This window comes from Drosophila mauritiana, chromosome 3L (assembly GCF_004382145.1).
Source record: "Drosophila mauritiana strain mau12 chromosome 3L, ASM438214v1, whole genome shotgun sequence".
Classification (NCBI taxonomy): domain Eukaryota; kingdom Metazoa; phylum Arthropoda; class Insecta; order Diptera; family Drosophilidae; genus Drosophila; species Drosophila mauritiana.
This window is the reverse complement of record NC_046669.1, coordinates 21,747,139-21,759,277: the sequence shown is the minus strand read 5'-3', so window position 1 is coordinate 21,759,277 and position 12,139 is coordinate 21,747,139. Positions and strand designations below refer to the sequence as shown.

The window sequence follows — 12,139 nt, the reverse complement described above, 5'->3', positions numbered from 1 at the left end:
CTCTGTGGCGGTAATTAATCATCATTAGATTTTCGTAAACGGAGCGGATTTTAAGTGGGATTTGCAGCTCAGACGGAGACAGGCGGAGACGACGTCGTGGAGATAACTGGGGAAGGACTCTATCAGGGGTCCTCCTCCCACTGAACATGCTCATTTAGTAATGATTTCTCTGTAGCCCAGCGTCCGAGGTTTTTCTCCTGCTGCAGGAGCACCATTTATCCTGGATGCTTGCGCATTGACAGCTCGGGTCTGCTTATCTGTCCTGCATTTGACATTTAGCATTAAAAACGCTTTAATAATAACGCAATAATAATAAGGATGCCTCTATCCGGCTGTCTGTAGCAATCTCCGCGGCAGTGGGGCCTTGGCCACCCGCAGCCGGCTCTCAACTAGATATTTATCAATTCATCAATCAACTGGCCGACAGATGGGTGGCAGTGGCAAGGACTTGCGAAAACTTTTCATCATTTCATTCGGGCAGACTACAATTATCCGAAAAAGCTCAAGTTCATCCGGAAATGGATGGAGGAGGGAGGGTGGGTGCTCCGGAAAGTCCTTCAAGGTATCATCAATCTCCCTTAGCCGCGTAAGCAAAAATGGCCGACAGGAAACAAAACTTATCAATTACAATGGACATTACGCCGAGACCCAAGGCGCACTCGTACAAATCCCGCAAATGCATGTCATATTTAAAAAGCCAATGGTCAGGCCAAAGCTTCTGGCGCCCTGGCCATGTCATAGACTCTGCCGCGGAAGGAATGAATGTGGGTAGCGGTCTCCAGACCTCTTTGTGTGCTGCATTTGAGTTATGACTTAAGCTGACATTTCATTAGTGAGCATTAAGTGTTCTGCGAATGAGTTCAACAACAGCGGCGCTGTCATCATCGTTGGCCAGAAGACAGCGAAGGGGGCATCGGTGGAGCCAAAGTGGAGCGGAGTGCTTCAGAATCTGCTGGTTCCGCTGGCTCTTATCCAGGGATGCCCTTGGTTTAATTAGTCGCTGTCCGGCTGGCCATAATGCGGCATTCACACGAAACCGTTGACCCAGTTTGCCGCATCTTCCCATCCTGCGCTGCCTCAGCCGCTCTATTAATTAAACACGTTATTTATCAAGAGCGAAGGGCTTGAGCTCCGGTCCGTTCGACCTAGCTGAACAAATTCGTTTATCGATCTCCGGACCATTCACTTAAGCCGCAGGAATTAATCGCGTGCTCTTATCAGAACGTCGATCTCGACTCCGACTAACAACAATCGGTGAATCGGAACGGGTATATGTACGAGTATAACGAGTACAAAAATTAAATTCAAATTCAAAAGAAATGAGCCTGGACCAGGTCCTGCTCAAGTGGGCCACTGGAGTGGTTGGCACCGCCACTTGGATCTGAATGGAGCTGACCACGAACCAACTCAATGGCTACCAGACTGGCTGAATGAATGAATGAATGAATGTGGGAATGAACGAATGAACGATTTGCATGCACACAAAACATTTGCGCAAAACCGGGAAGCGAAAAATGTGCAGGCCAACGAAGAGCCGAGGATTGGTTTGAGTGGGTTGGAACGGAAAGAAGGAAATACTCGACTCTACTGCAGGTCAATTAATTAAGACTAAATTAAGTGCAGCTGTGTAGTGGTCGAGTGAAGGATCTCCGGCTCCTGCTCCTGCCCCAGCTGGCGCTGCTTAGCGATTCGAGTGGCAAGATTATAAGCTCTGAACAAGCCCAAGCAAAGCATAAGGCATAAATCCTGGACCCCCGGGCTCCTGAGTCCCGTGGCTGCTCGGAATCGGTTTAGTTCGTTGACCGGAAGTCGGGCAACAAAAGTGCACTGAAAGTGGTAAACACTGCCAAGTCTGTATGGCTCCTAGAGTCCTGGCATGTGCAGATAAGCCGGCAAGCATTTGTATTAGTCGGTTTCGCTTGGCTCCAGTCCTGAGCCGAAGGCGATAGGCTACTGGCCCATCGGAACTGTTTTGGATACAAATGAACTCTGAAATAGACAGAGAGACATGGACAGGAAATTAAGGTTATCCCAATCTCGGCCGCATTCCCTATAAAAAGTAGCCGTAGTTTTTCGACGAAGCCATCCATGAAGATCGCACCTCATAAAGATCAACTTGAGCGCGTCCGAGCGGCAAGTCTTAGGGTCTTGAGACCACGCAGCATCTCGAGAGCGAACAATGACTGCAGTAAACATAATGATAACCCAACAACGGCAGATAACGACAGCCACAATAAAACTCAATAAGCGAATAAAGTAGCATCGGTAGAAGGGGAAACGCGTCAAATTTGCATGCATACAGAAGATGAAGTGGAGTGGGAGTAGGAGTGGGAGTGGGCTGCACATTGTGATCGCGGAGCAACTGGACAATTGACTTGCCCCGTGGCATTGTAGGTGTAGCTGCGGCGGTACCAGCTAAAGGAGAATGAGCTGCGGGTTGCAGCAGGAAAGATGTCCGCAAAATGTTTGCAGCGATAAATTAAAGCGAACTAACTAACCGGAGCAGCGCGGAGGAGCTGCAACTGCAACAAGATAATGGCAAATGAAGCCGTAGGAGTTGCATGAAGGCGTTCTCCTCGTTCCCCCTCCTGCAACTTGTTGCGCATTCAAATGAGAACGGAGCTGACCACGTGACACGGCATCGGGCTACTCCAGAATGCTCCACGCGAATGGCTTATCACGATCTCTGCACGCCGGCATCTTTTTGGGGAATGGGAATGGGGATGGTAATGGCGATGCGGCGGGCGGGGAACGGGAACGAGAGCCCACACGGAGGCACGTTCATTCAAATTGCAGCTCCTCCTGGCATGGTCATTGTTTGAAGCTCCGTTTCGTCCGCTGCGCCTGCGCAGTAATTTATTTCATTTATATTTCGCAGTCTGCCTCGCATGCTGCGTTTTTATTATCATTGCATAAGGAAAAAATGTGAATACGCCTCGATTGTTGGACTCCCAGCTCATCTGGCGACTGAAACTCGCGGATCTCGAAGCCAGAAAGCCATTAGCCGGAGACCTCGACTCGTGTTCCTTGTTGCCCGCTGCCAGTTCCTTGTCTGACATGTGCTTGCGGCTACTGTACACGACAGCAGGCTGAGGATGGGGATGGAGGTGGGCTTGGGGAAGAGGAGCATATTCAGATGCTTCCTACACAGAATTGAGCCAGGGAATGGCATTTTTTCTGAGGCCTGGCAAAAGGATTCTCTGTTCTGTTCTGACGAGGCCTGCTATGGATGTTCGTTAGGAGCTGCTTTTGATTGTTTTTCTGGGCGGCCACCAGGTTGAGGTGCACCTTATGCAACATTCGAAGAGGCTGATAAGTCTGCCGCGGCACCTGCTGTGAGCCCAATCGGGGAAAACTGCATTTTTATCAAATAATTCAGTCGAATTTCTCCCCAGCAATAGCATCTGCATATCAATTCGAAATCCATTTCACAGTTTCACGCTGCGCGACCCACAGATTGCAGTATAAATAACCGATAATTGGCCAGTGGAGCCAGGGAAATAGAGACAAATGTTGGGCGGCAAGTGTCGGGCATCATGACAGTTGACATGTTTCACGAATCTTTGGTATCGGTGGGGCATCTTGTTGGCTGCAGCTAATTTCTTCTCACTTCTCGCGTTATGTAAGCCGGGCTGGTTTCCATTTTCTATGATTAGCATCACAATGGCGGAGAGAAGAGTTATGAAAGCTGTAAGCATTCATTAGGAAGACATTTAAATTAATTTGAGCCATATTCGATGGACAATGAAACGAAAGTTCGAGTCTTGGATAATTTAAAAATTTTTCAATCATTTTGTTTTTTGTTTCGCTCATGCCATTAAATTTTTCTAGCTGAATAAATGCCTGTGATTCCTGGTGTCACTTGGCCATAACATTTGCTGGCAAAAACAGAATTCGCCTGCTAAATGAAAGGCATCAGAAAATATTTATAAATGTTCAGGCACACTCGCAAATAAACAACGATTGTTTGCAATGCATTACAATAAAATGGTGCGAAGTGAATGCTGCAACTGACAGTGGCACAAAACCCCCAAAAAGAAACAAATGCAGCAGTTGAATACAATAAATAAACCAAATGCGGTTAGCCGCAGTGTGTAACAAATTAAATTATTGCACGAGCAATCAGCACCAGTGCACTTTTCGACTTTAAGACAAGCAAATTTAATTTGACACAACGAAACAAGCTGTTCGTTCGTCAATAATATCAGACTCCGACTTTATTAGTTTTCGGCATTCATCAAGGGATTTGACTTTTCTAATATCTCCTCTCTTTTCAATTTTCAGGTATGTTTCTGGATGAATTTCTCACTGGCTATGAATTTCCCCAACGTGAGTTTAAACTGTGGCCATCTGGGCATTCTTCCCCACGCCACAACAAGTTTAAAAATAATTAATGGATAAAGCAACACAACACACTAGTTTTGATTCCCCCTCACTCTTCGTCGGCCAGCTCACTTTCGTTTTAAAGCTGCCAGTTGAAGCCAATAAGCCAAAGTAACTGGGTAAACACATGTAGCAGCAGCAGCAGCACCCAAATGGCCAACAATTTTTAAACAAGATAGAAAACACCCGGGAACACGTGTACACAAAGATACACAAAGATACGCCACATACACCCGCACAGCTTAAACTCTGTGAAAATAGTTTCAATAAAGGCAGCAGCAGAGGCAGCAGGAGCAGCAGAGCCAACAAGCTTGGTACACGTGCTGGTGGCTGGCCACGCCCACTAACCCACCGCCAACCGCCCACCGCCCACCGCCCACCGCCCACCGTCTCCTGCCATTGTTATTATTTATGCGAGCCAAACAGCAGCTTCCGTTTGTGCCACATGCGGCTGGCGGAGGCATGCAACACACGGTGGACAGGAGCGGAAGAGAAGAGCATTTAAAAAATGCATGCAGCGAAGGCCTTGACTGCAATATGTTGCCTAATGGCGGGCGCACTAGCTAGCCGCATTTTTATAGATTTTTTTACCAGGTCAGCGGAGCAGACAAGTGGGGGCAGCAGGGCGCTCGGTCGTTGGCTTGTTTAACATTTTCCACAATTTCCTTAATCACACAGCTGCTACGCGCACTACCCCCCACCATCTACCCTCTACCCCCTTGCATGCCATTAAAAGTCAACTGTTTCTTTGCCAGCGAGTGAGTGTGCGAGTTTGCGAGTGTGTGAGTGCGCGCCTCAAGTTATGCTACATTCGGTGGCGGTTCGCGGAGCCTCTGCAACATTTTAATTGCTTTACATAATGCAGCAGCAGCATAGCTATGCATAGGAGGTTGGTCAGTGGTGGCTTCTTTAATATTGCTGCTCTGCAGTGTTTCATTATTTTTAATTGTTTGTGCAGCCATGTGTGCTGGCACTAAAGGCACAGCCAAATGGCTAAATTAATTTTGAAAGAAATGCAATCAAAGCTGAGGCATTGAGTGTTGCGATTGGGCTGGCAAATTAGAGGGAAATATTCTTCCACCATCCAACATCATTATTCACATGCCTCACAGCCAACTTTGCTGCTCCCCCACGCAGCATAATTACCAGGCGGAAACTTTTCTTGCAGTGGCTCCTGCTCCCTTTCCCCCTGTTTGCCCCACAAACAGGATCAGCGGGAACAACACCGGCAGGCTGAAGTAAACTTGAAAAATTCTGCGCAGGAGCAAAAGTTCCTCAAGACGTTCAGGGTTCAGAAACAGAAGCAGAAACATTAATAAAACCGCAAGTTTCCACCCCTTGAAGACAGGAAAAAAGAAACCGAAAGTTTGGCCACTTTTCAATTTTGGGAGCACTTCAACTTCCACTTCCACTTCCAACCAGGGTCAGCTATAGCCAGTCGAAACTGAAGCTGGGAGGGAACTTCAAAAATTTAACGACTCTCCAAAGCCCACTAAAAGCCTGCGAGAAAGGAATCCGGCAAAAGAGCAGTGCAGGAAATTTAAATTATATTAGGGAAAATGAAGGGTCTTCCAGCAGACCCTCTGTCCGTCTGGACTTTGGCAATCGGAGCGAGTAATAAATAAACAAAACGACAAAGCTCAAAGCTGAAAATCTACACAAAGAGCCACTTGACCAGGGCAGAAGCAATTGAGAGTAGAAAGGCGACATGGAAATAGAATGAAAACTTTGCTTTCAAGTCGCTCCAATTAAAGTTGCCCAGATGGAGACCGAGATGGTGATGAGGGAACGTATCCATCCCGACCCCCACACCCCACCCCTCCCTTTCGACCATGCTATTTTCCCACATTCGAAACGCGAAACTTGTAATGTATACATGGCAGACATTCCATCAAAAAAAAGTACACCTACCACTCCCACTTTTCACCGCGTCACTCAAAAACTTTTCTATACACTCGCATTATTTTCTGGCTCGCCCCCACGTGACGAGAAGTTTTCCACTCTCTGATGCCATGTTGTTGTTGTACCCCAATAATGATTTGTTCTTGTTGTTGTTGTTGTTGCCCAGGTCGTTCATGTTTCGCGTTTGCATAGCAACTTTTGTCAGCTGGCAAATTGAATGAGATTGCTGCCAAAGATGGAATCCAATTAGAATTTGGATCAAAATAGAAAAGTTCCTTTGAACAAGGAGCGGAAAAAATACGAGCACGAGAGCATTAAAATCGTTCTAATTGCTTCAACCAGTTGGGAATTGTAAAGGCAGCGAGAACTGAAGGCTTGTGCCTCGTACAGCAGCCCCCATTCCGCCCATTTCCCCCTTCTAAGCACTCATTGTTTGAGGCGAAACAAAGGAAGGAGCTGGCCAAGCAGCCGTAGAAGACCATATCTAGCCGCAAACTAAACCCTCGAGTGGCCCAAACACTCACACACACACATACACCAGCGAGGAAAACCGAGCCAAATAGCTGGGTTAGGCTAGGTCATGTTGTCAGCTTGTTGCACTTGGCCCGGGGCTCATTAATAGAGCGATTACTTTTTCTCTATTTTGTCCACACACTTTTACAGTAGCAGTGATACTATATAGGAGCCTTCTTATACCAACTGTTACAACTGGAATACCATCATAAGATTATGAAATATGGAGGAAATGTAGCGTGTATCACATACAGCGTGTGGAAATCATTAACAGGAAATGAACATAGTTTTTACTTAGTTTTTAATTTAGGCCTGGCTCCTATTTTCACGACCTCAACTGTGCCGACTCGCATGGGTGTGTCACACTTGACTTGTGTCGCGTCGCCTCCTCGGGTCGCTTGTTGACACTCATTGAGACAAAAGTGCTTAACTGCCTGCACTTTTCCGGCGGCTGCGAGAGCAGGAGGCTAAGGAAACTACGGGTTTTTCTCTTTCGCTTTTACCCTTGTTTTTAAGTTTTCCCACCCACAAACACACATACACACTGGCGTGCAGATAAAGCTTTTATTTTCTGCTTAATTTGTTTGTAGGCTTTCGTGTTGGGGATGCGAAAGGGGCCGCAGACAATGGCGCCCCCATTCGCCAGCTCTTTCTCTCTCTCTCTCTCCATTTGGGTTGCATAACTGAAGGCGTTCGCGAAAAATGTCAAGCACCTTGGCTGGCATTACGACACGTAGAACGACGAAGAAGGTTAGGCACGCCTGACATGCCGTGAATTATGGCTAGCTGGGAGCTGGGAGCTGGGGGAAGCGGAATGAGAACGAAATGGCCTGAAAAGTGTGTGTTTTGGCCCCTTGGCTGCCACTTTGAAATGTTAATGAGCCGCAAGCAAACGCCAGTTATCTATAGCCTACTTTCGGTCGGCATCCGGCCCAAACTTTTCGCTGCATTTCCTTCCACTAACACACACTCACAGCCGTGCTGCGCAATGCTTGTGTATAATTTCGCTGTAATTTCCACCGAATCAAATGGCAAAAGGCAAAGAAATGGCTAAGAGCCGACCCACTTTCGGAGCAACTTCCACTGGCAACTTGCATTGGGAAATGTGTCAAATAAAGCGTTAAATTAGATTTCAGTTTCGCCGCTTTTTCCACCATTCATTTGCCCGAAAACTTTTGACTACTGGGCTGCGTCGGAGCAAATAAATCTTCAGAACTTGCAATTTTCAGAAACTGTCACTTGACGTTTATTACTTTCCCGCTTGACAAAGAACCAGAAGTTATGCCAGGCCCGCAATCGGGTTGGCGCTTTAAGGCTTAAAGACCATTACTTTTTCTCCTCATTTTTGGTGGCAGAAAGGGGTGGCGCAGCGACGCTACCTAAACATTGGCGGCAGGCATGACACGACAAAGTGGAAACCGCAAAGTATGCGACACACTGGGCTGAGAGCTGGGAGCTGGGAGCTGGGAGCTGAGCGCTGAGACATCGTCTAATAGGATTAGCGGGGAGGGGCCACTAAGTAGGGGAGTTTCGGGTGGGGACGGACGAAAAAAATGAGCTCAAATCGGTTGGCTTGCGGTTTTGGGGCCGTCGTCTGCTGAACTTTGCATGCCACAAAATCAATTAAGCAGCGCGCCATCGCATCTCGACTCCTCTCTCTGTCGATGGTGGGGGGAAGGACTCTCAAAAGCTGTCAGTGCTAGTTTCTGGGTCGATGCGGATGGTGGCTCCTCCTGAACAAACCGGGTCAGTGCTGAAATTCGATTAACCCAGCCGCAGTGTACGCTACAGCAGCACGCTGCAGATGCAGAAGGTTGGATTTGCCCGTCAGCCCCAAGGGCTGTGCGGAAGCACAACATCGCAGAAAACAGGCTCGAATCAAAGTTTGATCCTCGCCAGCAGCCGGAAACCTGGCCGCTCACTAAGACTGAGGTTAACTAGCACACAAAATTGAAACTAAAGCAAACAAAGCGGCAACTTCTTGTTTTCCTTCGTCGGCTCCTTCTCTTCAACTTTTGGCCCGTTAAAATATTCGCATCGCGTGCCTTTGGCTTTTTACCTTTATGTCGTGTTTAGCATTAGCGTAGCTCCTTGCTCCCGGCTTCTTTCTCCCTGCTCCTCCTGGGCCATATATATCCTGGTCGCCTGGATCTGTATCCGTCGACACATGAAACGTGACTAAGCTGACAATTGTGTCGAAGTAAATCCAAGTTTTGTGAGCCCGACTAAATAAATCTCCTAGGCGAGTGCAAAACTTTGACAAACAAAGATTGTGGATGCGCATGGCTTTGCAAATGACGCACAATGGCCCATGTGTGTTAGTATTAGTAGTTGTGTGTGCAGGCGTGGGGGGGCGGGGGGCGGAAGGAAGGTACATACATGACAGGCGACATAAATAGTTGGGCAGCTTTGGCTTTAGCTTCAGTTCGGTCGGGGACCCAAATTTAATAAACTGTACACATTTACCTATGCCGAGGAATTACTTGACCGTACCGGTACAAGGAGTTCCCCAGTAAACTTTGTGCCAGTATGTGTGTGTGTGTGTGGCTCTATTTATATGTCAAGCGCAGGCGGTGCAAACACACACGGACACGCACAGAGATACAAAGCAGCGTGGCTGTGTTGGTGCAAATATAAACAGAGACTGTACACGCATACAGATGGCCCGCATTATGCTACCGCCTGGCCGCGCCCCCTTGGGTGAGGGTCAAGGGGCGGGGACAGGTCAAACTCGGCCTGTAACTGGATGCAATCACACACCCAGGGCTCTAATACACAGACACGCCATAAACAAAGCGTCCAATTGTCAGTTTAGGCGCCTTTTGTTTACTTCTCTTTGCATCTGCCCTGCTGTCTGTGGCTGTTGCTTATCAACAAAATGGCAGCAGCAGGACCTCCAGCTTCCCCAGCTTCCCCAGCTTCCCTAGCATCCCCAACCTGCTCGTCACAACAAAAAATCGCAATCCCTGTGCACATTGCGTATACGCAGTGTAGCACACATGAGCACTTGCATTTATTCAATGCCGTTTAGTGCGGACTACTTGTTTCTACCTGCCATCATTGCTGTCTCTCTGGATTATTGTTATTATTGATGGTGCCGGGGTTTTGCTGCAGCGTAATGAGCTAGAAAACAGAATTCCCAATCGATTAAGCGATTGTCATCACCTTTTCCTGCTCCCGACTGCCGACTGCAATGCAATTTCCCGCTTGGCATCTTTATCTTTCGTTTCTCACTCACTTAACTCGGGCAGAAGGAAAACAGGACAATCAGAGAACGAAACTGTAGTTAAAAGGCGTTTCAGCACTTGTCAGTTTACGCCGCCCACCTGGGAACGCAGCAAGGACCTACTCCGGAGTCCGGACCCGGCTCAGGTCGCCTCATTCTCATTCTCATTACTCCAGACTCCAGCTTCCAGCTTCCAGCTTGCACCTTCACCCTCTGCTGGCAGCAATTCATGCTTAACTGACATTTCAGCTGTCATACCAAAAGTGTTTTACATTTCTCTCTCGTCAAGTGCGAAGGGAGGGGGTTGGAGGAGGAATTTGCCGCTGCCGAAGGTGTTGGCATGCCCCCGCTGCCCATTGTTGGCATGCCACAAGCAGCTGGTGTCGCTTTTCGACTCCCCACCCAGCCCTTAATTTAATTAACATATTTCACTCGGCAGCGCGTGCTTGTGCCGCTCGAATGTTTGCATTCCAGCCCCGATAATGCGGTATCCCTAATTGAAGTTGCCCCGGACTCCACGTTGCTAAAGTCTCTTTAATTTAGCCGAAAACTTGCCGAATACTTTTTGCTATTTTCGCCGATTTGCCATTTCGGGCTGTGGTCGCTTTTTTGCAGAGTGCATTATAAAAGCATTAAAGTGCAAGCCAAAAACCATAACCGAAAAAGAGGGGAAGATGGGAGGTGGGTAGCAGAGGCAGAAGGAGGAGACAAAGCAAGCCCAGCAGGAGGATTCCCTTTGTCACACACACACACACAAACATAGAGGGGGGGAACATTTGGCTGCGCATCCTCCTCCTCCCGCCCACTAGCCGCCCACTAACCCGCCCTTGGTTATCACTAAAGCTCGCCTCGCTTTTTCATGCTCCGCCTGACGAAATGCCATTACACATTTTGCGTACCCTAAAAACAGCAGCGGCAACAACTACAGCTCCAACTACAACTACAACTACAACTACAACTACAGCGCATTCGCATTCAAAATGACAAGGACAAGAGAAGCGCCGGCAGAGGAACAACAACAGGAACAACACAAACAAACAAACAGCAGTGGGGAAAAATAAACGCTGGGGGTTGTAGAAATGAAGATAAGCTGCTTATCAGCGCCATTCCCAGTAGTTGCCCGTTGTTCATTCGCCTGGCTGTGCTCGGCTCCTTCCATGGTCTGGATGCTTCAGTTTCAGCCTCACCTCATCCCATTCCAGCCGATTCCATACCATCCCATCCCATCCTGGCACATCCTGCCACATCTTCTCCTTCTTCTTGCCTCCGACTGCGCTTTAAGTGGTCGCTTGGCATTCGCATTGGCTCCCAGTTCATGGCAGCTCCTCTACGCCTGTCTGCATGTGGATATAAATACGGACGGGGATGTGGATGCGGATGTGCATGCGGATGTGGATGTGGATGCGGATGCGGATGCCAACTGGCAGGCAAACAGGCGACAGCAGCAACGACCAGTGCAGAATCTTCTCTGTTAGCCACTTTCGTTTGGCCCCCTTCGTGGCATTGTCATCGTTCTCGTCTTTTTTTTTGCCATTTGGCTAAGCCCTTGACTTGGCCAGAGCAAGGAGATCGAATAGAGTATACCCAGCATGTGGTATAAAACACAAGGGTGCCGTACGTACATCATGTGGCACGCCTTATAGAGAGGTTTAGTTTCCGACTGTTCTCAAATCATATTCCTTGCTGCAATTAAAATATTACCGAACCATAGTGACAATATACCCACCTGTGTGTGCCGCCCCACTGAAGAATTGACATTTTCGCTCTACTCTTGCTTAATATTAATCTAATGCTCGCAGTGCGCCACAAACTCCCTCCACTTCCTCCACAGATGCTATGTGTATTCAAATGACGCCATCGCTTGTGCATGCAAATGGTGCTTGGTTAGCTACTTTAGCTTAACTTTTGCGCTTTATGACGATATAATTGGAGGGCAATACAGCGTCAAGGAGGTTAAGTTCTTTGGCTAATGCTCAGCTCTTGGATGTGGGTAGTGTGGATGGTGGATGCAAGTGCCAGTTGCAGCACTTCACTCATACAATCGCAACCGCGGCCATTTTTAATTTCCATTCTCTATGCTCGCACAATAAGCGCCTTAAATCCGAAATCTAATTA

The 12,139-nt window shown here is 47.9% G+C and overlaps 1 protein-coding gene across 4 annotated transcripts in view; it reads left to right on the top strand.

Annotated features, from left to right (window-relative positions):
- Positions 1–12,139, top strand: part of LOC117141908 (teneurin-m) — a 113,721-nt gene that overhangs the window by 54,073 nt on the left and 47,509 nt on the right. For 2 of the 4 annotated variants that reach the window (XM_033305625.1, XM_033305624.1), the window contains exon 2: positions 4,285–4,329. The exons of the other annotated variants lie outside the window; for them this stretch is intronic. In XM_033305625.1, the coding sequence (XP_033161516.1) occupies positions 4,285–4,329 (45 nt within the window). The remainder of the gene's footprint in view (positions 1–4,284; positions 4,330–12,139) is intronic. 4 annotated transcript variants of the gene reach the window in all.